The sequence below is a fragment of the Terrapene carolina genome, unplaced genomic scaffold (genome assembly GCF_002925995.2).
Source record: "Terrapene carolina triunguis isolate 2854851 unplaced genomic scaffold, T_m_triunguis-2.0 Scaffold111, whole genome shotgun sequence".
NCBI classification, from domain to species: domain Eukaryota; kingdom Metazoa; phylum Chordata; order Testudines; family Emydidae; genus Terrapene; species Terrapene triunguis.
The window spans coordinates 19,480,811-19,508,150 of record NW_020664462.1 but is presented as its reverse complement, the minus strand read 5'-3'; the positions used below and the strand labels follow the sequence as shown (position 1 = coordinate 19,508,150).

Below are 27,340 nucleotides of genomic sequence, written 5' to 3'. Positions count from 1 at the left end.
GGCCTGTTTGCCTCCAATGGACCATCCCGAAACTCTTAAACTGAACAGCTCAGAACTTCAGCAGTCTGATTTTATAGCTCTAAAGATTCTTCATATGTCTAAAGAAATATTTGAGCAGGTGACTAAATTAATGCAGGATCATGCTACATTATCCATTTTTAAAATATAAATTACCCCAGCTAGCCCTTTAGGAAGTGTAGCTAATGTTCATGGACAATAATTATTCATAGATAACTTTGATTTATTCCTCCCAAGAGTAAACATTCTCTTGTTATTTACTGAACCAGGAAAAGTGTTCAGAAAGTTCTGCCACATATGGCCCTTTGCAACAGTTTTCCCTCACATAATTTTAGCAGCTGCTATTTCACTGTCAGCTGATAATTTCTTTATACCATTTGAAAATTGGGTTTCTAAGCTGATTTCAGAAGGTACCAATCCATAGTATTGCTGTATCATTTCAAAATAGTATCCACTACAATAGCTAGAAATCAAGAAGGGTAAAAAGCAAGAAGGTAATCAGAACTGAATGATTTTTCTGTTCTGATCATGAAGTCTCGGAGAACTGGAAACAAATGTGTTAAGCCAGTAAAAGGCTGGGATTCACATTGGGATGCTGGCTCTTCAAAGAATGCCTCTGTGGCCCTGTGTACACTAGGGAAGATTTTGGTTGTTTTTTTTAAGTTTCTCTCTGCAGTGAACATTAGTTAAGTTCTACCAGTGTTAACAACATTGCAAACTCCATGGTAAATGGGTCACAGATCACCATCGTCATGTAAAGTACCATTTCGATTGGACCTACACATCTAACACTTCTCAGAGCAAGTCTAACTGTCAAGACTCTTCAAATGGTGGCGGCAGACTCTGACCTATATACACTGAAGTTGAAGCAGTGTTTCAAATGGTTTCCCATTATTTTTAAGGGTACATCTACACTTCAAGCTAGGGGTATGATTGCCATCTTGAGAGCTAGTGTGCTAAAATAGAGTGTAGTGTGGCAGCACACACAGTGGGAGGGGTTAGCCTCCTCATGTATATGCCCATCCAAGTCCATAGGTACATGTCTCTTGTGTAGGGAAGGCCTATGATCTACTCCCATAAGCTGGCTATAACAGAGAATAACAACATAAGCTATTGTGGCAATCCAGAACAAAATATCCATAGGTCAGCTAGTCGGATCTCTTTATCAGAGGACTTTTACATGGCCATAGAAAAAACTAATAAATCAAAATGTACCCAGTATTCCCCCCCAGCTCAGGGTTTCTCACCCAGATACGAAGTCCAGCGTTAAGAGAACAGCTTAAAGAAATATTTAAGCAGGTGATTAAATTAAAGCAGTATCATGCTACATTATCCATTTTTAAAATACAAATACAAATTCTCGGAGGGAGTCTCTTTTCTAGGAAGCTGTTTTTATGGCCCCTCCATGGAGGATGTGTTAGCCTGAGTTGCTATTAACTCCTCATTTGCCAAGATCTGGGTAGAGTCTCTGCACTCCGTCAGAGTTTGCAAAACAATTAAGTGCCAACTTCAGCTGTGAACAGGGTGTCATGTATGAGATTACACAGCCACATACATTGCTACATTATCATGGATTAGTTTTAGAATTGCCCCACATTTGTGCACAAGATCTAAGCTGTCCTCTAAAAATAAACTAAGTCTTCTGGCCTGTGTGGCTGCAAAGAACCTGAAAAAAACTGATGTGTACATGCTGTGATCTCTGCAGACAACATTAGCTCAGAGAAGTGGGAGTTGCTCCCATTCACCTCAGTTGGATGATTGCATTGAAGACTGACGGTTTAGTCAGTGTTAACGATCTCAAAAATTAAGCAACTATGTTTAGCTGTTGCTGGCAGGGTTGAGGGGGCAGCTAGCTTCTGTCAAGGGCTGCTAGGTGGGGAGCAGGGAATTCAAATTGCCCAACACCCTTAGTTGCTGCCCTAAAGAGGGAGAGAAAAAGAGGCTACATCCCCTCGCCAGGGCAGACCTGCAAAGTCTCCCACGTCGACGTCAGACTCCTGTTTTTGGCTACTGGTTGCACCGCTTCTGACCCAAATTGCAGAGCTGTGGAGTAGTAACCAAGGTATTCTAGGGCTCCTCACTAAGTTAGAGTTCATCCTAGGTGTGGTCTGTATAGTTGCAGTTTTCTAGGACTCTAATCAGAGAGGCCCCACTAAAAGTGTTGTCCCACAACCCACCCATGGCTAGAGGGTAGAAACGTCCAGAATTTTCACTGCATATTTGATTTACAACTTAATTTTTTTTTATTAAAACGTTCCTTGGAAAATTTAAACTGAAAATCTTCCAGGAAAGTTTTAGTTTTTTTGACCAGCCTCTACCCAGGGCCATAGAGCTACTTCTAGAGTGGTGAGAGTGAGTAGTGCACTCTAGAGAGTTGCTCTAGTCAGAGCTCTGGAGCCCACAGGCTGGTTAGGAACCAGAATAAATAAAAATAATGATTTTTAAAACAAACAGGTTTTTTTTAATTGGACTTGATTTTTTAAAAATGTATTTTTAAACAGAGACGTGGTCTCGAGCACAACTCCCCTGCACTGTTGCTGGAGGAGTGCTCAGCTCCAGTGGGATCTGTACCATGAGAAAGGCACTCTAAGGCAGTGGGGCAGAGGTTGCCCACCACTGCTCTCAGGAGATACAAGCTGCTTGCGCAGACTGCAAGGCAGCTTCTTCAGGCAGCTCAGGTTGGATTTGCCTCCATACTAGCGAAGCCCTTGTGTGTTAGATTCTAATGCTGTTCACACTGAAGAATACTTAGATTAGATCAGGGGTTTTCAAACTGGGGGTCAGGACCCCTCAGGGGGTCACAAGGTTATTACATGGGGGGGGGTCGCGAGCTGTCAGCCTCCACCCCAAACCTCGCTTGCCTCCAGCATTTATAATGGTGTTAAATATATAAAAACGTGTTTTTAATTTATATGGGGGGGGGGTCTCACTCAGAGGCTTGCTAGTGAAAGAGGGCACCAGTACAAAAGTTTGAGACCCACTGGATTAGATTTACTGTCACTGCCCTGCTGAATGGCAGAGAGAAAACAAAGCTATTGGACTGGAAATCCTATCAGCACAATGATCTTTTTGTGAAATAGTTTATCAAACGTTTGTTTGTTTGATATTTGTCCTCATTAAGGGGGGATAGTAAATAACATGTTTCCACCACTCACAATAGCCAAATCTACAAAATCAAGACGTGCTAGGAAGTTGTCTGCATTTGTTTTGTGGAGAGGAAGAGGGTTGTAATTTATGTAAATGAACTAATGTGTATTAATCAAATGTAGAAATTAAGGCATTGAGAGTCAAGTGCCTAACATCTCTGCATTTCCCAGAGAGAGGCCACATATGGCCTGGACAGATATGCCAGTACCAAAATTTGGATGCCAAAAAAACAGAACTGCTGCTCATGTCTTCCTGCAAGCCATTCCCCCCGGCTGATAAAACCTCTGTTTTCCCCTTGCAATTTACTCAATGCAGCTACTCAATGTCAGTACAAAAATCTTTAACACAACCAAAATGTAAAGTTTAGGGACAGTATAAAGTAAACACCGCTGAGAATACTGTGCTGATCTGGCGGGGCCAGGGGGCAGTGAGTGAGAGAGAGGAGGAGGAGCGGGGCACTGCTGAATAATTCTGTAGTTCCTGCCATGAATGGGACATGGGGTCTTGCATGGATCCCTAATTACAACTTTGTACCCCATTGGACCTTTAAGAGGTACTGAAGCTCAGCATTAATTATGAATATTCTGCATTTTACTGCCCACACAAGATATTGGCTTGTTAGCCCTGAAGACTTTGGGCAGGTCTACACTACAGGACTAAGTCGATCTACGTTATGGAACTCCAGCTATGTGAACTTTAGGTCGACTTATTGTGGTGTCTACACCGTGCTGGGTCGATGGGAGAAACTCTCCTGTCGACTTACCTTATGTTTCTTGTTCCGGTAGAGTACTGGAGTCGACAAGAGCGTGATCAGCGGTTGATTTAGCGGGTCTTCACTAGACCCGCTAAATCGACCCCCCGGTGGATCGATCGCTGTGTGTCGATCCCCCGGTAAGTGGAGACAAACCCTGTGTTTTCCACAGACCATAAATAGCATGGGCAATACCAGTGTAAGCGTCTCCCTGCTGCCTTTCCATGACCTAGAGATACTACTACTTGAGAGAACAGCTCAGTTTCCAGGCTCATTAAGTAACTAGCCTCTTTTTGAGACTCAAGAAGTAATTCAGTTAGTGACCACTGTGGACAGGGTGGTTTTTGTGACTGACACATGCCTACTGGAAGCTGGACAGACCAACTCATTTGGCAAAGGTAGGACAGCTCCTTAATAAGTGATGACTCAGGTGAATGATACAATGGTTTGTTAGCTGATCCATTTCAGGAATTCACTTTTTTTTTTTTCCTTCCTGAAATGGGGATATCAGGATGCTCAGCATCCTTTGAGCAAATCCAGTTCCCTACACATTCTTATAAGGAAGGTACCACACCTGGAATACATTTAAACTGCGGGTTGGCTGGCTAGCTGAGACACTTTTGCTTCAGGGTCTGTTTTTTGCTTACAGTACTCATTGATTTGGAGTTGAGCAGAATTAGCAGTAAAGAGGAAAATGGAGGATTGTGTGTGGTGTTTGTTTGCTTGCACTTTTTAAAGAAGAAAACTTTCAATTGGTAATTTTTGGAGATATTGCCAAGATGAAAGTCTCCTAAGTACAGGTCTAGACTAGCTCAGATTCATCAGCTACCTTTCCTACTCTAAACGGTGTTCAGTAAGGAAAAGACAGAAAAGTTCTTCGTATCAGGTGTTAGGTCATTCCACTTTAAAACAAATAATCTCTATGTGAGTTATGAAGCATCTGAAAGAAGGTCAACCACTGAGAGACATCCTCTGTAGAGATCGTCACAGATGAGGAGAAGATGTCAGAGCTGGATAGGCTTTGCAAGATTTACTTATTTATAAAGGAAATTCAGGATCTCAGTCCAGCACTTTTATAGAGCTTGAAAGGAATGAATTAAAACACAAAAGGGGGTTAGTCTATGGGAAGATCAGAGTATATGTACATTGCATAACATGGAATATGAACCCTGACTGGAATGTGTGGATTTGGAGAACTGTTTCTGCTGGTGCACCTTTACTAAGGGCATGGCTACCCTTGCAGATGTAGAGCGCTTTGAGTTAAACCAGCCTTCGTAGAGTGCAGTAGGGAAAGCACTGTAGACTGTCCACACTGACAGCTGCCAGCGCACTGGCGTGGCTACATGAGCAGCTCTTGCAACGGCCACAGAGAGTAGTGCATTGTGGTAGCTATCCCAGCATTCAAGTGGCTGCAACGTGCTTTTCAAATTGGGGGTGGGATGGGGTGGAGTGTGACAGGGAGTGTGTTGTGTATATGTGGGGGGAGAGAGAGTGGGTTGTTGGGGGGCAGAGAGCATGTCAGCAGGCTGTCTTGTAAGTTCAAACAGCAGCAGACCTCACGCTCCCTCCCCGCCTCTCTCTCTCTCACACACAGCATTCCACAGTAATGGTTGCTTTGTCTCGGAGCCGATAAGCATGCTGGCTGTCAAATGGAGCTTTCAAAGGGCATATCCAAAACAATGACAAGAGTGGCCACTTGACTTAAGAGGATTATGGGACATTTCCGGAGGCTGATCAGAGCACAGTAATGCAACACCTCGTTCACACTGATGCTGGGGCGCTCCAGCGGGGGCACATCAAACATTATTCTACTCGCCGAGGTGGAGTACCAGGAGCGCTCTAGTCGTGGAGTCAGAGCGCTTTATGTGCCTTGCCAGTATGGATGGGTAGTGAGCCAGTGCGCCCTGGGCTCCTTTAATGTGCTGTAACTCGCAAGTGTAGCCAAGCCCTAAGTGTTATCCCAGAGAATGAAGGAAATAAAGTTAAATGATAGATTAAGAGTGTCTTAATGTCTATTAAAATGGCTCACTGTAGAACAAATAATGAAAGGATTCATCTGCTAACCCTTCAGGTCAATGGTAATTAATCATCAACACAGAGCCATCACTAAACTGGGAAACAAAGGTCAGATGTCCATGCTGATTCTTTAAATTGCTAGCACTCTGATACCATTTACTGTGAGATTTTGTTAACTCACTTGTGGTTCAGACGGAGATTGCTCATTTCTCTTGATGATCTTCTTGGGGCATGTTCCTAGCCCTCTTGTTCAAAGTGCTCTTTCTTGGGGGAAATAGTAAGGAAAGGGCTGCAGTGTTATCACTATGTAGATGACAACCGTCTCTTCATTCTTTCATTTGATCTAGCTGGTACAGTATCAGACTTCCCAGAACCTGGCTGATATGGTGACTAGGATGTGAGCAAGTGGTAGAATCTAGACAAAACAGAGGTTGTGGGGGAAAGCATGGAGGAATATGATGACTGCCTCAGTTAATGAGGGGCCTTTGCCCATTCTTTGTCTGAGAGCTTTGCAATTTTGGGTTGCTTTCTGACCCTGGACAACTCTTTGAATCCCAGCTGACACCTTTTTTTTCAGTCCACATCAGAAAAGGCAGTTGCAATCACTTTTTTCTTAGCTAGGCCTTGATAGTTACCCACCCCTCTTATAAATGCATTCAGGTTATTGCAGTACACTCTGTGAGGCTACTCTTGTAGATATCTGAGAACTCCACATATATTGCATAATGTGGTAGATAAGTTCATGGAGGATAGGTCCATCAATGGCTAATAGCCAGGATGGTGTCCCTAGCCTCCGTTTGCCAGAAGCTGGGGTAACACCAACAGATCCCGTTAGTCGGAGGGTGGGATCGAACCTTGGACCTCTGGAACTAAATGCATGAGCCTCTACTGCATGAGCTAAAAGCCAACTGCCTGTTAGCTAAGGCTGTAGAGGAGACTCATAATCTCACTTTAAGTGGTCTCGGTGCCACTAGATGGGACAGAACATCAAACCCAGGAGGTGTGTGGGTTACACTGGGAATGAGTGACAGGGGATGGATCACTTGACGATTACCTGTTCTGTTCATTCCCTCTGGGGCACCTGGCATTGGCCACTGTCAGAAGACAGGATACTGGGCTAGATGGACCTTTGCCTGACCCAGTATGGCCATTCTTACGTTGCTTGCTCAGCTGGCAGAGACCATGCAACAACAGTTGCCTGTTTGTCTCTAAGTGCAACTCAAGGTGTTCCCATTAATATATAAATCCCTATGTGGCTGAGACAGTCCCATCACAACAATTGAGGTCACCTTGTATGAATAAGCCTTTCTCTGCATGTCTGCAGTGTCTTCTGTGAAAGAATCTGCCTGCAGGACATGTGTAAATTTTATCTCACCTCACTCCCCAGCAATGGGCTTAGGATGTAAGGTGTTGTTAGTCATTTGATTTTGGAAGGGAACACAGCTGAAGCTTTGGGTACTGGGAAGGGAATTAAGTTCTCCTCTTCCTCCTTTTGGGTAGAGGCAGAAGTTTCTAAATTTGGAGTTGGGGGTTAAATTTCTTGTCCCCCACCTCAGGAGCCCTTGATAGCAAACAGCTGCTTGAAAATCCACTAACTTTGAGGAGCCAAGACAGGTAAGCACATTAGTTCATTGCTTCTGCTAAGACAACTGACAATGAACTAGACAAGGTGGGTGAGATAATATTTTTGTATTGGAAGTCAGTCCAATAGAAGATATTACCTCATTCACCTTGTCTCTCTCATATCCTGGGACCAACACAGCTACAACAGTGCAAATGAAATAGTTAATGTTGGTGACTGAACCTTACAGCCACTGAGATTATTTGAGTCATTCACAGCTCTGTGAGCTAGTGTTTCAAGCAGTTAGGACTGCGTGGTTTAAGTTTGGTTCACATTTTGAAGGTTACTCTGGGAGCAATGGAGGCTAGAAGTTGAGGCCTTGTCTGCACACAATAAAGCTGCACCACTTTAACCAAAGCTGTTATTTCTTTGCCTATTTAGTTAAACTGGTGCCAAGGTTCTTATTTTAGTTTAAACCAGACTTATTTCGGGAGCTGGTCAGAAAATGGTTTGTTTTCTGCAGAAAGTTTTGACTACCCAAAACCAAATTCTGTGTCTGTCAGAGTTTTCAGGGTAAAACTGACTTTTTTTCCCTACTGAAAAACCAAACACAACATTGTTTATTTGCTTTCGGCCAGAAGCCAACAAGTTTTCAGCTGATTTTTTTTCTCCATTTTCAGGTATTTGGTTTTCCAATTTAAAAAATATATCAAAATTCTGAGGAAAGCGGAGACTTTCATGAATGGTTGTAAATCCAAAACCCAATTTTCTGTCAGAAAGAAGTTGACAACGATTTTCAACCAGTTCTCTTTATTTGGATTTAGCTTAAGTCAATTAGGAATCTGTTTATACCAAAATAAGCCCATCTTAAACCAAAACTAGAGTATCCACACACTAGTTTTCACTGGATAGTTAAATTGGTTTAAAGCCCAATGTAATTTAAACTCTTATGACTTTCTCATATAGAGAAGGAGTAAAGATTTGCCCATACTGGAGTTTTTTTGCAACAGTGTAATACCTAGCTCTCTAGAGTGCTTTTTCATCCAGAGCTCTCAAGTGCTTTACAAAAGGTCAGTAAGATTGTCCCCATTTAACAGATAATGAAACTGAGGCAGAGGGAGGAAAATGACCTGCCAAAGGTCACTCAGCAAAGCAGTTGCTGAGCTGGTAACTGACCCCAGGTGTCTTGGGTCCCAGTCCAGTGCTTCGTATAGTAGGCCATACTGCCTCTCCTACACCGGCATAGCACCTGTGGAAACCCCTTGTGTAGACAGACTGTACTTATGTAAAAGGGGGCTAGCGCTCATTCAGCTTACCTTGCTTTTAAACATACAGCATCCATTAACTTCAGTGGGAACAAGGGTCACTCAGCACCTCTGAAAATCCAGGGTGAATCATGGGCCTGTTTAATACAATGGGAGATTTGCCATTGACTTCAGTAGGGCCAGGAGTTCACTCCAACATTGTGTACTTAGTTGCTTAAATATAGATTTATGAGCCTAACAGTATGTACTCAGGTTTAAAAAATGTTGTCCTAGTTTTTTTTCCCCAAATGAAATTTAGATTCTGGAATGCCATTTTAAGTCAATCGCACTACAATTTATTTGTCCATATCCTTCTAGTAAATACATGTACTTGTGTACAGCATAAACTTTAGTAAGGATAATTAATCTTTCCAAAATCCATCAGGAAAGTTAAGCAAATATCTCCGTTTTATAGCTAGAAACCAATACAAAAGCTCATTTACTTACGATCACCTAGTAATGGAGTCTGAAATCAAGTCATTGGAGGAAGCTGACTTCTACATTACAAATAAGAGATTAAATACATAGAGGAGACTTGCATGTTTTGTTGATTTCACTTATAGTGTGTAGAGTTAATGTAGCTTCAAATCTCACAATATAGAGATTCTTGATCAGAGGTAGAAGCTTTGGCAGTTAACTGTTTTAGTGACTAAAAGACTCCAACGTAAAGTAAAAGTAGCCTTGCATTTCAGAAAGCTCTAACAGTATTGGAGTTCACTATTCAATTGTTGCACCCTGTAGTTACACGTTACCTCTTTGTCTTGCAGCGTGTCCTCGAGACACTCCAGTGCAGTCACAAGTACTACTCCAAGAAGTCTAATCCCAGTTTTCCCATTTGCCTTTTCAGCTTTTACCTTTGCTCTACTGGCAGGTTCCTAGGAATTAACAAGAGTTCCACTGCTGCCATGGAAAGCATGGCATGATAACTGTATGCTTCTACCATTCAGATTACAGAGAATGTAAAAGCACAGGGCTCCCAGCGCGTCTCCTTTTGAACAGAGGGATGCAGACAAATATGCACCCTGGACTCTACTACCAGCTGTTATGTGACAGTACAACTTACAACCTTTTGTAGAGCACACAAAATTAAGTCCATGCACTCGTCAAATTTATTTGCCCATCCCCATGAAGCCATCCCTCCTTATTTGGCAGGCCATAAAATAAAATTCAATAAAATTTTCAAAAGTACTGAAGTCTCCTTTTTAAAAGTGATTTAGGAGCCTAAGTCTCATTGTGAGTCAGCAGGACTTAGGTGCCTAAATGTCTTGGAAATTTGTGCCCTCAGAGCCTAAGAGGGGATGCAAGCTCCTAAACTACTTTTTAGAAAAGTTTATCCTAGAGCAATAAGGAATATCTCAAGACTATTTCATCTGTAGCCTCGAGGACCTTCACCTAAATGAATGGCTTATTAGAATTGGATGATCTTACATTAGAGAGGGAGCTGATTGTGTTACTGTTAGATGCCACATTCCAGGATAACTAGCACCCCTTAGTGTAGCTGAGAAGAAATGGGACTCAGAACAGCTTCTACCACAACTCTGCCTACTTTCATGTCTAGAGCTGTTATCAAAACAGTCAGACACTGCCTGCCTCATAGTATGCAGCCTCATCACCCACGACAACATAGCACCAATACAGAGATTCACTTGGCTTCAGCTCATCAGAAATGCAGGTGCTGAGGCCGCTTTCTATTTACCAATGAGTGCCCTGTATGGGATAAGCATAGCAATGTCTGAGATCACCAGCCACCAAGCTACTTGACAGCAACCCTTGAGGTGCTATCAGCCCGAGACTGATCAGACCACATTATCTGCTTTATCACCCGTCACTGCCAATTAGCACATCTTGATCCTGCTTCTAATAAACACTGGTGCCAAATTATCTCTACTCAGAGTACTTATGTGCAACACTTTTGGAAATTCCCACTCAGCATATCCTTGGTTTCACTGGAAAACTATGGCAAAGGTCCCATTAAAGTCACAGGAGACTTTCAGCTATCACTCAGATTTAAAGCAGTGACTGCCAACATTTTTTCCCTTTATAATTACCTCCCATAGTACTACTGTTCTCAGGACTGACTTGTCTACAGGTCTCAAGTTTTAGCCAAAAATTATTCCTGCTCATAATTACCTCCCTAATCCTGTCTCCCAAGAAATGAGGCCTGACCCGTGTTCGATTACTCATGTCAAGCCGGGCCTACACAACTATCCTCTAGGACCTAGGTTGCTTTGTGATACACAGTTACAAATTGCTTTGTGATACTCAGTTGTTTCTACTAGCATCAGCTGCATCATTGTTCTTAGCTACAACTGGACACGGTTCCACTAGATGTACAACTTACTTATGCAAACATAACTCTTTATCTTTTTCCCCAAACCACCTCTATTTGTCGATTCATCCAACTGTTGCGTTCATCGTGTTCATAATTCTAGACTGTGAGATCTGTGGGGAAGGGGCAGTCACTGTTTTACTCATCGTAAAGTGCCTTACACACACGGGCTCTGATCTGTGATGGGTCCTCCAGATGCTACGGCAATATCAATCATATATAAATGGCCTCTAATAAGGAATCCTCTGGCATTCTGAACTCGTTATTGCAGAGCTTCAGGGATTTGACATTATCAATGTAATTCAAACTGTATCTTGTCTTTTCAAATCTGGTAATGGGGAAAAATAAGTAAGAAGGATTTGGGATTGAAATGAGGCAAAATGGAGGGTTGGGAAGGCCTGAGTGGATATAGAGATGTCTCTCAGAGTTGTGGGTTGATGTGAAGTGAGGTTGAGAGATGAGAATGGGAAAATGAAGGTAAAAACTGGAAGTTGATGGAAGGAGGTAAACAATAAGGCCTAAATTTTCAGTGCCTAGTGATTTGGTGTGCCCAACCAGATTGGTTTCCAAAAAGTACTGAGCATCTGCCCTCTGAAAGCCAGACCCTTTCAAGATGTCTGAAATTGGGGCACTCAAAAATACTGGTTACCTTTTGAAAATTTAGGGTTAAAATCCAGAAAAAGGAAGAGGAAGGAGAACAGAAGTTAGAAAAAAGCAGTTAACAGAACAAGTATGTGAGATAATATCTTTTATTGGACCAACTTCTGATGGTGAAAGAGACAACCTTTCAAACTAAGAAATAAGACACAATAGAAGGAAAGAAACTGGAATGACTAGAAAAGTTAGAGGAGGAAGCTCAAATGAGACATTAGTTACAGTTAAAAAAATTGTAAATAGAAAATAGAATGCTAAAAAGTTACAATAAAGTGTTCATGTATCTATATCCACACCCACACACACAATGATTGTGTGAAAGGTTTCACTGCCTCTGCTGGCAATGGGAAAGGTGCCTAGTGGGCGGTGTTAGTTCCATTCTTATATAAGATCTTTTAAAATGATTTGAACAAGAGAGGACAAGGATTGTTAATAAAATTTGCAGTTGACTCTAAATTAGAAGCATTTGAAAAATATGAGCAAGAACAGAGAAATAAAAATTAAGTGAAAAACATGAACAGAAAAAGTAAGATTCAGCTTGGAAAAATGCAAATATTTATACATGTGGCGAGAAACACGACAACAAGCAGTGCTAAAGAATAGTGAAAAGCAAATCAGCCATGAGCAGAGAAATAAGGTGCAGCATTGGTTACTCCCACACCTGGAGTATTTCATTTCATTTTAGTCACCTCCTTACCGGCAACAAAAATGACAGTGTTGAGAGGGGTGACCTAAGAGGAACGACTAAAAGAAATTCATTCACACAGGTTGTTTAGCAAGAATGAGCCAACTCTACATGTGTTCAAAGGGCTGAAAGCTATTTGAGAAAGGCAGAGGCAGAGCTGCAATTTGGCCTCTCTGAAGCCTGCGTCTATGGCTCCTGTTTGATTTGGGGGAACTCAGAATGTGAGAGAACATCAGTTTTCATTAATAAAAGTTACATTTCCAGCTCTCTTCCTTGCAAGGATATCCTTGAAACTGTGAACTGATTGTTAGGGACCCAGTTTTTTTCACTGTTCTTTCCCTGAAGATCACAAGTCATTTGGTTCCTTCCTGACACCAGTCCCACAGGGCTGGCTTTTTGGGGTCACAAGTCCCTCAGCTTTTGGGAAGACCAGGGATTAGTTTGCAACTTTGCTAGGGCAATACTGATTAGGGTGTTGGTGCTGTCACTAAGGGTATGTCTGCACGGGAGCTGGAAGGTGTAATTTGCAGCTCAAGGAGAAATACCTGCACTAGCTCTGATCAAGCTAACATGCTAAAAATAGAAGTGAAGCCACAGCAGCTAGGTTCCTGAGTACACACCTGGGGTCTTGAGGCAGCTAGTCCCTCCCACTGTGGTTACACTCCTCTTTGAGCTAGCAGGGGTATGTCCCTCAAGCTGGAAATTATACCTGCAGCTTCAAGTGTAGATGGACCTAAGTCTGCCACAAATTCCTTCCTGGTGGCTGCTGGAAGCTGAGCTGGCTGCCGTACTGAACAGGCAGTGTGACCACTATCAGGGCAGCTCAACCGCATGAGTGCCAACAAGGTCTAGTGCATAGGTGTGAGACTGAGAAAGAGGACTCCTGTACGGCACTCCCTGCTCTGACACAGCTGATTTTGGTCCTGGTCAACTCAACCTTTCTACCATAACTTCCCCTTCTGTATAAGGAGAATAATACTTAACCATCACCAACCTCTTGTGATGTAGGTGGTGGTAGTTTCTAAAGCATTGTGTGTGTGCTGAAATGCACAGTAATGTGCATACTGCCCTTCAGTGGCTGGGGGCCCCATTGAGGTTTCCGCTCCCCCTTGCTTATCTGAAGAATTATCCCCTGCACATTTTTAAAAAAAATATTTGCAGCTGTAACAATCTGGGTCCAGATGCTGCCAGGGGAGATCAGTGGCTCTGAACCCCCCAAAATAAACAATTGAATCAATGTTACTGTGTATAAAAACACGCCAAGCAAGTTCTTTATGAAAGCTTGTAATAACCAAGCAGGGCAGTGGTCAGCCAGGCAGGAGTTGCTTCCTCAACCAGACCAGACTAGCTCCAAGCACCTAGCATCGTACAACGCAGGTAGTTCAAATGATGGACCATTAGGGTTAATGGGAAAACAATGAGACATCCCAGCTAGGATTTCCCCACCCTCAATAACCATGAGTCCCTAGGCTGCGGGGGGGCTTTTTAAAAGTATGCTTGAAACTGAAATCTTTATCCAGAACCCGAGGGACAGTCTCAGAGGCAGAAGGCCATCCATGTATGCTGGGAAAGTGTTCAAAGGGAATTGGTAATTTGTATTAGAAAAGGGAATTTATCTGATGCAGAAGTGCAAAGCTAGAAGTTGCATCTTTGTTTATTTTCTATGTAACTTGTATGTGTTTGCTTTCCCTTACCAATTCATCTTTGAATGTGTGAGTTTTGTGTGTGTGATTTTTCTATTAAATAAACCTTTTGTTTATTTTTACCCCAAATGGGGTCTCCGTTGCGCAAACTGCATGCAGTGTGTGTGCCAAAGTGAACTGATAACTGGGTGCTGGTTTCACTACTTCGGGGGTGACGAACCAAAGGAGAAAAGTTCAAGTGTCTGGTAGTGTCTTGGGGTAGACGGATTTGGGGAGACTTGGGACCAGAAAGGTTATTGGGGTCACACCGCAAGGAGTAACTAGGCTGGTGGAAGCCAGGGTGAGACTTTTTTGTTTGTGGGTTGGCTATTGGTGTGAGGGCTGCAAGCCATAGCAGCAGAGCATTAAGGTGCCCAAAGTTACAAAGCAGGCACTGACAGAACCCCTCACAGGTCTGGGTGATCCCAAAAAAGTCACAGCAACTATCCAGAACCCCCTTTTCATCTTCAGGAGGAGAACAGGGGCTGAGCTCTGGACCTAAAGATCCCTCAGAACGTATTGTCATGTGAAATGAGTCAGTTAAATGTGGAGTGTATCCTATAAAGCCATTTTCCTAAACCTTCCCCCAATTCCTCAGGTCAGTCCTGTGCCCAGTGGTGTGATTATAATAATAGGAATTGGTTCCATAGGATGAGGAAGAGGGTTTTTTTCCTACAGTCCCACCCACAGAAAAGCAAAGGTAGCTCTTGGGAGAAGAATTATTTGAGGCACAAAAAACAAGTAGGTGAAATTAAGAATGGAAAAATGTAGGCTGCATCAGAATAAGATTCTTGACATCTATTATGCTGTGGCGTAAACTCCCTGGAGGGTGAGAGAGAAATACCATTACTTAGGACATTTATAAGTAGAATGCACAAAACACAAGAAACTGTATTAGAAAATCATCCTCTGTTGGTAGAGAAAAACTGGATGAAAATTGGTCTTCTCAATCTCTATCCATGATTCTTATATACTGTTTGCTTGGATTCAGGATATGGTAAGGTTCGGTATCTGCTATGGCAATCTCGTAAATGTCATAAGGATAAACAAAATGGCACTGAAAATTTTAAGGGAGAGGGTTATTGGAAGTTAAAAATTCTTAGAGTTAATAAAAACACTACATTTTGTTTGAAATACAGGAGCAAACAGATTTTAACCTTTTAATCCTAGCAACTCACAACTCTTATCTGAGATTTAAAATGAATACATTGTGAGATTTGTTTTAAGGTTGTGAGGGGCTATATAGTAAATTAGACATTCCCATGTACTAGATATGCAGGAGAACTACTTGGTAAAAGACCACAAGACCAGGCACATGAGACCTTGGGTCTCACGAGAGTGAAGACTGTGCACAATGTTAAGCAAGTAGGCGCACTCCAGTCTAGTGATTTGCTAACAATTATAGAGTGCTATAACATAGCACAATATTTCTTTATATCTAGAGTAGGAAATGACTGAACTTACCATCAAACAGCAATTGCTTTCTTGCTTGGAACTGCAATAAAATTCATTTCCTTGCAGGACTTCCCTAAACTGAACTGAGCCTGGGAGGCTCTCAGTTGTTTACTGTGCCCTAAGGTAAATGGATCTCGTGGGACAAGGCAAGTTTGAAGTGGAGGAAGCTGGAAACTTACTATAATGAAAAGATTAGATGTTTGGAGGAGCTTCAGTGCGAGAATTATAGAGTATGTTTCCTTAATACATAGTTCAGAAGAGACTTTCCTTATCACAGAGCACGCAGATAAATATCTGAGGGTCGCTTTCTCCTCCTTCCCATTTGACAACCTTCTGATGGCCTGATTTCTGACTACATCAAAGATGGACAGAAAAATACATACTTTCTTGTAGTCAGAAATATCTGATCATCAAAAATATGGAGTGTAAATAGTTAAAGAAGGCCATGCAGCTAATGGACATTGTGGAAAAGGGCATGTAGAATGCTAGAGACCTATAAGTTGCAAGTTTTGCCATGACTCCTTAAGAACTTCTTAACCCTTGAGAGTATACCCCTCCTCAGTATCCAACAGTACAGAGGACTAATACAGTTGTCCCGAGTATCCAAATCCCCTCTTCCTCTATTCCCTGAACACAAGGCCTGTCATCTCTATGGTTCAGATCTCCTCCCTCTTCAAAATGAGATCTCACTCACCCTCTGACACCTATGACCATTTAAGATGGGCATCTCCTGAGCTGGCCAGAAGCCCCATGGTTTCCATCTCACCTGCCTTTCTCTGGAGTACAGACCAAATGCTGACTGCCCAGTCTCCTGCTGGCTTGCTATGGAAGGGGTGTCATATCACAGGACCATAGCAGTGCACATATAACACAACCTTGTCCCATAGAATTAATTGGGAAAAGTAGCAGTGGGATTGCCTCCCTTTCCATAGACAGACAAACTCCTTGGCATGCAGAATGTACAGCCATGAAAACAGATTGAGGAATAAATGTAGGAAAGGCTGAGAGAAAGATAGTGTTTATAGCTGACTATTGCTGTACATTAGTATACTCTAGTGTCTTTGTTCCTAAGGCATTTCAATTAAATCTGGAGTACAACATCATGTCAGGTTACAAGATAAACCAAATGAAAAACAGAAGCCATGCTAAACAGGGCACCTCCTGGGGAAGTTTAGAAAATTAGCCCTGCTGACAGAATAAAGTATCTGCTACCTAGGAGTAATGCACTGCAGACAAGCAAAATGGATGCAGAAGGAAAGAGAAGTTACCTGCTGTGGGGCATTCTGGTCCATTGGATCTGGACTGAACTAAGCTTCAGGAAACCTGAGTTCTGGTGCTGCCTCTGACCTGCTATGTGGCCTTGAGTAAATCCACTTAGTTTCTAGGCTCTTGTTTCTCCTGCACAACCTTTGTCTCTCTTGTCTATTTAGACTGTAAGATCTTTGGAACAGGAACATTTTCTTACTGGCTTTTTGTACAGCACTAGCATAATGGAACCCTGATCTCAGTTACTGTATTATATCAGTAATCATAGAACCATAGACTATCAGGGTTGGAAGGGACCTCAGGAGGTCATCTAGTCCAACCCCCTGCTCAAAGCAGGACCAATCCCCAACTAAATCATCCCAGCCAGGGCTTCGTCAAGCCTGTCCTTAAAAACCTCTAAGGAAGGAGATTCCACCACCTCCCTAGGTAACCCATTCCAGTGCTTCACCACCCTCCTAGTGAAAAAGTTTTTCCTAATATCCAACCTAAACCTCCCCCACTGCAACTTGAGACCATTACTCCTTGTTCTGTCATCTGCTACCACTGAGAACAGTCTAGATCCATCCTCTTTGGAACCCCCTTTCAGGTAGTTGAAAGCAGCTATCAAATCCTCCCTCATTCTTCTCTTCTGCAGACTAAGCAATCCCAGTTCCCTCAGCCTCTCCTCATAAGTCATGTGTTCCAGCCCCCTAATCATTTTTGTTGCCCTCCGCTGGACTCTTTCCAATTTTTCCACATCCTTCTTGTAGTGTGGGGCCCAAAACTGGACACAGTACTCCAGAGGAGGCCTCACCAATGTCGAATAGAGGGGAATGATCACGTCCCTCGATCTGCTGGCAGTGCTCCTACTTATACAGCCCAAAATGCCATTAGCCTTCTTGGCAACAAGGTCACACTGTTGACTCATATCCAGCTTCTCATCCACTGTAACCCCTAGGTCCTTTTCTGTAGAACTGCTGCCTAGCCATTCGGTCTCTAGCAGTGCATGGGATTCTTCCATCCTAAGTGCAGGACTCTGCACTTGTCCTTGTTGAACCTCAGATTTCTTTTGGCCCAATCCTCTAATTTGTCTCAGTCCCTCTGTATTCTATCCCTACCCTCCAGCGTATCTACCACTCCTCCCAGTTTAGCGTCATCTGCAAACTTGCTGAGGGTGCAGTCCATGCCATCCTCCAGATCATTAATGAAGATATTGAACAAAACTGGCCCAGGACCGACCCTTGGGGCACTCCGTTTGATACCGGCTGCCAACTAGACATGGAGCCATTGATCACTACCCATTGAGCCCGATGATCGAGCCAGCTTTCTATCCACCTTATAGTCCATTCATCCAGCCCATACTTCTTTAACTTGCCAGCAAGAATACTATGGGAGACCATATCAAAAGCTTTGCTAAAGTCAAGGAATAACACATCCACTGCTTTCCCCTTATCCACAGAGCCAGTTATCTCACCATAGAAGGCAATTAGGTTAGTCAGGCATGACTTGCCCTTGGTGAATCCATGCTGATTGTTCCTGATCACTTTCCTCTCCTCTAAGCGCTTCAGAATTGATTCCTTGAGGACCTGCTCCATGATTTTTCCAGGGACTGAGGTGAGGCTGACTGGCCTGTAGTTCCCCAGATCCTCCTCCTTCCCTTTTTTAAAGATGGACACTACATTAGCCTTTTTCCAGGCATCAGGGACCTCCCCCGATCACCATGAGTTTCCAAAGATAATGGCCAATAGCTCTGCAATCACATCTGCCAACTCCTTTAGCACCCTTGGATGCAGCGCATCCGGCCCCATGGACTTATGCTTGTCCAGCTTTTCTAAATAGACCTGAACCACTTCTTTCTCCACAGAGGGCTGGTCACCTCCTCCCCATGCTGTGCTGCCCAGTGCAGTAGTCTGTGAGCTGACCTTGTTCGTGAAGACAAAGGCAAAAAAAGCATTGAGTACATTAGCTTTTTCCACATCCTCTGTCACTAGGTAGCCTCCCTCATTCAATACGGGGCCCACACTTTCCTTGACTTTCTTCTTGTTGCTAACATACCTGAAGAAACCCTTCTTGTTACTCTTAACATCCCTTGCTAGCTGCAACTCCAAGTGTGATTTGGCCTTCCTGATTTCACTCCTGCATAATAATAATGTGAAGAAATATTATCAGAACAGATAATCAGCCCATGCCTATCCATAATTGTTGAAATAGGAACCAGAATGAACATTATTGTGGTTCCTATTTGATTCACGACTTAACATTACTTTTAAAATTCTGTCTTGCCTCCCTAATCTTTTACAGAGGGAGTAGTGTGGATGTAGTGTGGATGGGAGTAGTGTGGATGGGAGGGAGAATGAATGAACAAAATGTGAACAAATGCAGCAAAGGAAAGAGGCTGAGAAAGGAGTTGAACTTTGCTAAATATTATCAGGCAGCCTAGGAAAACTCCCTGTCAGGTTGAATAATGAATCCCGCATAGGCTGCCATGACCATAAGTTGAGCAATTAGCCTTCCCAATCATACCACTTTGTTCTGTGCCATTTATTGATTCCCCAGGAATAAAAGCATAAATTGAATCCAATAAATGGGTCAGCCAACCTATAACAATTCAGTAGAATAGAAGAGAAGGAACTGAACATTAATACCTGCCAGTCTAGACAGGAGGGGTGATATTTTATTCAGTACTTTAGATTTTACATTGAGCTTTTCTTGTGAAAAGAGTCAGGTGGGAAGAGGGAAGATTTTGTTACCTAGATGCGTGCTTTGTGGGGTCAGGACCTGGAATCGTTTCATCAGCTTTAACAGAGTAGTCTGGATAGCACAGACTTCTATATAAAAGAACATTCCTTCTGAAAGCATATTCTTTTCACTAGACCCAGTCCTTTTCAGTAGGCCTAAGTGAAGTACATCACATCATATCTGCACTGGAAAATCTGTTAGACGTTTAAGGAGAGAGCATATTGTATCGAGTGCTAGAATATAAGAAAAAGGGATGCGAGAAAATGTTTCTTGTAGGCTTGTCAAATGATTAATCGCAAGATTAAAAAATAATCGCCATTTATCGCAGTTTTAATTGCACTGTTAAACAATCGAATACCATTTATTTAAATTTGATGTTTTGTACATTTTCAAATATATTGATTTCAGTTACAACACAAAATACAAAGTGTACAGCGCTCACTTTATATTATTATTTTTGATTAAAAATATTTGCACTGTAAAAAGATAAGAAATATTTTTCAATTCACCTCAGACAAGTACTGTAGTGCAATCTCTTTATCATGAAAGTATAACTTACAAATGTATAACTTACACATTTTTTTTACATAACTGCACTCAGAAACAAAACAATGTAAAACTTTAGAGCCTACAAGTCCTCTAAGTCCTATTTCTTGTTCAGCTAATCGCTCAGACAAACAAGTTTGTTTACATTTAGGGGAGATAATGCTGCCTGCTTTTTATTCACAATGCCACCTGAAAGTGAGAACAGGCATTCACATGGCACTGTTGTAGCCAGTGCTGCAAGGTATTTATGTGTCATATATGCTAAGCATTCGTATGCCCCTTCATGTTTTGACCACCATTCCAGCGGACACGTTTCCATGCCAATGACGGGTTCCGCTCGATAATGATCCAGAGAAGTGCGGACCGACGCATCTTCGTTTTGATCATCTGAGTCAGATGCCACCAGCAGAAGGTGGATTTTCTTTTTTGATGGTTTGAGTTCTGTAGTTTCTGCATCGGAGTGTTGCTCTTTTAAGACTTCTGACAACATGTTCCACACTTCGTCCCTCTCAGATTTTGGAAGGCACTTCAGGTTCTTAAGCCCTGGGTGGAGTGCTGTAGCTATCTTTAGAAATCTCATATTGGTACCTTCTTTGCATTTTGTCAAATCTGCAGTGAAAGTGTTCTTAAATCCGACATGTGCTGGGTCGTCATCTGAGACTGCTATAACATGAAATATATGGCAGAATGCAGGTAAAACCACCGAGCAGGAGATATGCATTCTCCCCCAAGGAGTTCAGTCACAAATTTAATTAGCATATTTTTTTTAACGAGCGCCATCAGCATGGAAACATCTCCTCTGGAATGGTGGTCAAAGCATGAAAGGGCATACGGATGTTTAGCATATCTGACACGTAAATATCTTGCAACACTGGCTACAAAAGTGCCATGCGAACTCCTGTTCTCATTTTCAGGTAACATTGTAAATAAGAAGAGGGTAGCATTATCTCCCATAAATATAAACAAACGTGTTTGTCTGAGCGCTTGGCTGAACAAGAAGTAGTACTGAGTGGACTGGTAGGCTCTAAAGTTTTACATTGTTTTGTTTTTGAGTGCAGTTATGTAACAAAAACAAATCTATATTCGTGAGTTGCACTTTCACATTCAAGAGATTGCACTACAGTACTTGTATGAGGTAAATTGAAAAATACTGTTTTATCTTTTTTACAGTGCAAATATTTGTAATCAAAAATAATAATATAAAGTGAGCACTGTACACTTTGTATTCTGTGTTGTAATTGAAATCAGTATATTTGAAAATGTAGAAAAACATCCAAAATATTTATAATTAATTTCAATTGGTAATCTATTATTGTTTAACAGTATGATTAAAACTGTGATTAATCACCATTTTTTAATCGAGTTATTTTGTTTTGAGTTAATCGCTTGAGTTAACTGTGATTAATTGACAGCTCTAGTTTTTTGCAAGAAATTAACTCTGGGGATTTTCTGGACAAAATCTTCATTCTTCAGGGAATTTCATTAGGAAACACTACCTAGAGGTATTTTTTAAAAAATACTAAAAGATGGGATAAATTCAGCTAAATTCAGTTAGCTGATCTGTGGAAAAGTAGGTTGGTAGGGTTGCCAGGCATCCAGTTTTCAACTATTACATGGTTTAATTGTAATTTCACATAACCTTTCTTTTTAGACTCATTTACTTCTTCTAGACACATGTTGCAATTGCTGAGTCTCAATGGGCTAAAGTATTTTCTTAAATTAAAACTCCCAAAGTATTTATGGACCAGGTAGAAAATACTGCCCCCTCTAAAAAGAAAAAGAAGCTGAATTTGAAAAGCCTGCCATAGCTTTTGAGGATTTAGAAACCAAAACACTGAGAATTTAAAGTCCAAACAATAGGCTAATAATTTAAATATTATATTTCAGTCAGCTGTCCTCCTTTCCTCCTCAGATTTAGTAGTTACAGCTTATCCCCTCCAACAACTGTAGTTTGAAAGAAACCAATATAGCCTGATAATTTCCAAATAACTCTTCCTATTGTAACCAATAAGATGTGACTTCTTCATAGGAATAGTCTAGACTAAAGAAAAGGTGGCAGGATGCCTTTTTTTTTTTTTAAATAAACTTGTCAGTTTACCCATAATTCCCACTCTTAAAGTGAAAACCTATATTTTCCCCTAGTTTATTTAAACACAAATGCTCTCTCTTATTAAGTATATTCCAGTCCTACGTATCTGAATGCTATGAGATGGAGGATGTTATTGGAAAAGTATCTTGAGAAGACACAGATGCGTAAGAAGTAACTTGTTTGATTTTTATTTGTATTAAACTTTTTAACAAGCTTTTAGTTATAAGGTAGTAGTTTAAAGACGAAGGCTTACGTTCTTTTCTAAGGGTTTGACTAACTTGACTGAAAAAGGAAAATCGAGGTCTTTTAATAACATTAGTATTATAATCTTTTTCCCAATTCCTCTATTTTGCCCTGCCAACCTTGCAACCCCTTTATGTGTAATGTATGCTCTTTCCTATTTCTCTTGTAGCTTTTCCTGTCCCTCTTCCCCTGTTGTATATATGTAATCCACATAAGGTTTAAAACAAACACAAGTCATAGTTGAAATACTCTTTTTGGTTTGTTTGTTTGTTTGTTTGTTTTTAAGTGTGGGATAGGAGCTCTTCTTAAATTCTTTCCCACCCTGAGATTAAGTCCTATCTGAATGTGTATAAAATAAAACTAACCTTTTTTTTTTTGTTTATCATGTGGTGTTGTACCTCTTCTCCCTCTGTTCCCCACCCCCAAATAGAGGGAGTGATAGGCCAGCTGAGGAAAGAAAGTAAAATAATAGCTCACTCTCCAGGGTGTTGCTGCTGTGCTAATTAAGAAATTAGGGGAACAGCATGTTAAAATAACATAAAATAACCACTGGGTTTCTGCTATTATATTTGGGGAGAAACAGATGCATAGTGAAGCACTTGAATGCTAGATAAGTTCCTTATTGTGAAACTTTGAGCATGTCTATTCAGCCCTGCAGTCTGTAGAAGGGGGTGTAAATAGCAGAGCTCACCAAAACGCTGTGCTCTAACTCCCCTGTGTGGATGTATGAGTGCAAACTTACAGGTCCTGAATCTGCACTAATGTAGTCCACAACACAGCACTTCGGTGAGCACTGCTGTTCACACTCCCTTAGTCTGAATGGCGGGGCATTTCAGACATGCTCTTTATCCTGGAGGAATGATGTGGACACTGTTGGCAGTACTCTAGAAGCCATATAGGCTAAAGAATGAGCACAGGCTTTGGCACCTAGAATGCCTGAGTGCCGATTGTTTTTCTTGCCCACCCTATCACTAACTGATCATAATAATAAAAACAACGAGGAGTCCTTGCTTCAGAGTAGCAGCCGTGTTAGTCTGTATCCGCAAAAAGAACAGGAGTACTGTTCTTTTTGAGGAGTCCTTGCGGCACTTTAGAGACTAACAACTTAGTATGCAACTTAAATTGAATTGGCTCGTTAGCACTGACTCCCCACTTGGTAAGGCAACTCCCATCTCTCCAGATGCTGTGTATTTATACCTCCTTCCTGTATGTTCCACTCCATGCATCTAATGAAATGGGTTTTAGCCCACGAAAGCTTATGCCCAAATAAATTTGTTAGTCTCTAAAGTGCCACAAGGACTCCTCATTGTTTTTGCTGATACAGACTAACACAGCTACCACTCTGAAACCTGATTATAATAATACACTTCCGAAACACATGCAAAGTTTTAAGACCAATCAGTGGCAGAAGTGGAACTAGGACTCTTTTCATATCCTCAGTTCAGTTGATCTCACCAGGGTGCTGCCACTGCTTCTTTCATGATTTTTCACAGCCCTGTTACATTTCAAGCACATCTCTTATGTACATAGCTGATATGACCCTTATGTGAACAGGAAACCTGGTTCACTTCATAAATACAGACTAGCATCCTTTCATTACAAGCCCTTGACCCACTACCAGATTAAAAAGCAAGGATGTTTGCTGAGGTAGCTGTTGTTTTAAAACAATACTTAACAAGGGTTTGCTGTAGGAAAGCCCATTCCATTCTCAAACTCTAAAAGTAGAAAGAGCCAAGAACAAACTCTGATAAAGGTCTGTCAGGGACCCAGAACTCTCAAAAGGTAATTGGGGCTCTTTCAGTGGAAGCCCACACTTCCTGAGCATGAATCACTTAACACGACCAGTTGGCCTGACTGAAATACAATTTAACTCCGGTGCAGATGTGTATGCATGCAGTGCCTTTCACTTTGAAAGCTAACCTGAATCTCTTTCTTTCGTTCTAGATGTCCATACAGAAGCAGTTCAGGCAGCTCTTGCTAAACATAAAGAAAGGAAGATGGCAGTCCCCATGCCATCAAAACGACGTTCATTGGTGGTGCAAACGTCAATGGATGCCTACACGCCTCCAGGTGAGCAACTGCACTGTATATTCTATTGATATGAAAGACACATGCTATATGCTGTCAGAATCAATCCCATCTAAATAAAATATGCAATTAACAGATGCCACTTGTCAAGGACAGTAACTATAACATTAAAGCCCGAGGAATCTAAGATGGTTTACAGGGTAGTTGAAGAGGCAATAAGGGGCCATCACCCACACGTACGGTGCCCCCTTGTGGTGGCTGGGTTTGCATATATCTTTGTGTTCTTGTGAGTGAAATAACCTCGTGGCTAGCACTGTGTGCTTCTTGTAATACTTTGCAGTGCTAAAGATTCCTCCCATAACTCTTTTCCCCACCTTTTGGCCCTGCGGTTCTCTGGTAGACTCCTCTGCACTTCTATGGAATGTTCTCTTTATTTCTTCTTTTCTAAAGTTTGTCTAGCCATTTACCTTCTTGTTTCTGTTCCTTCAACCCCTAGCAGGTGGAACATTTCAGAAGTCAAGTGCTTTCTGACACCTGCTGAATCAATGACATGACAGCTGTGACTAAAACCTTCCCTAGAGTATGACTACCCTCGATAGTTAAACCTCAGAAGTAGGGGTTTGCCGCTGACTTTGCGTTGTGACCTTTGGAGAGTCGTTCAAGCATTCTGTGTCTGGGTTTTCCCATTTGCTCTTGTTAAGTGCTTTGAGATCTTTGGACTGAGAACCACAATATAAATAAATTTATTTGTTTTGTTCCATAGAGAAATACCAGAAGCACCAACCTTGCTGCAGGAAAACCCTGTTAATGTCCTGTAACAATTGGTTCTGTTCCAGTACTTACAGTTGTACAAAACTCCCCTTACTATAACTACCTGCTGCCAATGTGTGTTGAACTGCAGTTCTCTTTTTTTATTTATGTGCCTTATTTCCGTAAAGAAGCAAAACCATCATGCACTTACATCACAAATAATGCAGCCTGTTCTCAATTATTAGATACCTCCTCCGGTTCAGAAGACGAAGGCTCTGTACAGGGCGACTCCCAGGGAACTCCCACCTCAAGCCAGGGAAGTATAAACATGGAACACTGGATCAGTCAAGCGATCCATGGTTCTACCACATCTACCACTTCTTCCTCCTCGACACAAAGTGGAGGCAGTGGCGCTGCACACAGGCTTGCTGATGTTATGGCTCAAACACATATAGGTTAGTAAATCACCTTTTTTTAGCATCTTCTATTTTCCCTATATATCTTTTCATTTTAACGTCAGTCTATTTCATAACCCTTATCTGATGTTACTGATGTGAAGTTGAGACATAACTTCCTTACAGCAACTGCTGTGTTTTTTCTTCTTTTTTTTCCTCTCTCTCTCTCTATTTATACAATATGTTTAGGGAGAGACATTTTTATTTATTTAATCTCAATCCAAGTTTCACAATAACTTCTCAGTTAAATATCCATGGTAGCACATGGGGTCTAGCACTGCATGGCTCCCATGTATGTTACAGGAGTCATGCAAATCAGCCCCTTTACTGTGCACTAAAAATATACCTCCGAGAACCCCTGAAGCTAGATTTTATTCAGCCTTCCCATACTTCTTCAGTAGTTGAATTCTACTGTCAGTTTGCATGGTTTTCTGTAACTCTCCATTAACATTATGATCGTGGTCCTTTTAAACTGCTTTTTATTTTTCTATCTCTAAGTAGCTCTAGAATCCCTAGGTTGGGATGTGTGACTGCTAAATACCTTATGAAGGGAAAATTCTTGAAGAGAAAGGTGTTGGTAGTGTTATGATCTATATTGTTAGTTGGTTGTTTACTTCCTGTGTTTTCCCAAGGGAATTTCAAGACTTGCTTTCCTTTAAGGGGCTGAGGTAATAGGTATTAATTATTTCTGCATGTTTGACGCTGACATTTCTCTTTGCCTAAATGAAATAGCCATGTGGAAAACTAGGGTTGCTACCCACTCTCATTTTCGAATGGCTGATATTCATCCTGCATAGCTTGTGGGAATTTCAATTCCTAAATCAGCCTTGGAAGATATTGGAATAAATGTGGCAGCCTTAGCATGACAATGTCATGATATTACATGTGATCCAGGTTCCGGTGAAAATATATCTATCTACTCCTCAACTGAAAGAATTGTATGTTAATGGCTTTCCTAGCTTAAGTAGTAAATGAAAGCATCTTAAATGTTCCCTTCTCCCATTGTTACTATGTCATCAGGTAACACCTGTATTATTGGTTGAATAATCCTTTCCCCAAGGCCCTTGCAGTACAGCATTGCAGTTGGAAGAATCAGTTGTACTGTATTCTTAAATTCGTGCTTAATAAATAGCTCAGAACCTTGTTTTAGAAATGCATACGTTTCTGAACAGATTAATCACTGCGTTTGGTTCTCCTCTATGACTTCATCTTGAAATGCTAGAGGAAATTATAGCATGAAGAATTAAATTTATCCAAACTCTGAAAGGTTGCATTACTCACACATACCAAGTCTCAATGTGTCTTAAATATAGCTTTTTATAAAATAATGTGACATTTCAGTAATTTAAAAACTGGCACAGTAAGTCTTCTCTTTTTTTTTTTTTTTTTACTCCAAGTTTGCAGTAAACAGTACAACATTTATAGAACTAAATCAAGAAGGCAATATTTAGAGAGAGGGGGAGAATACTTTTTTTCTCTCTCTCTGACTTGTAGAGACCTCTCCTGTGAGGGAAGAATGCAGTCTTCTCTGGATAACTTAATATCCTCCTTGTGCATTCAGCACTATCTGAAAATCAGGCATCTTTAAATGTGTCTCATGTTAGGCAACCAAAGTCACTATCTAGAAATCTGGGTCTGACATT

At 41.5% G+C, this 27,340-nt stretch overlaps 1 protein-coding gene across 5 annotated transcripts in view; it reads left to right on the top strand.

The window, feature by feature from the left end:
- The window catches only part of DIP2C (disco interacting protein 2 homolog C), a 491,632-nt gene that overhangs the window by 313,421 nt on the left and 150,871 nt on the right, over positions 1-27,340 (top strand). For all 5 annotated transcript variants that reach the window (XM_026652183.2, XM_026652182.2, XM_026652181.2 and 2 more), the window contains 2 exons: positions 24,409-24,534; positions 25,488-25,697. In XM_026652183.2, the coding sequence (XP_026507968.1) occupies positions 24,409-24,534; positions 25,488-25,697 (336 nt within the window). The remainder of the gene's footprint in view (positions 1-24,408; positions 24,535-25,487; positions 25,698-27,340) is intronic.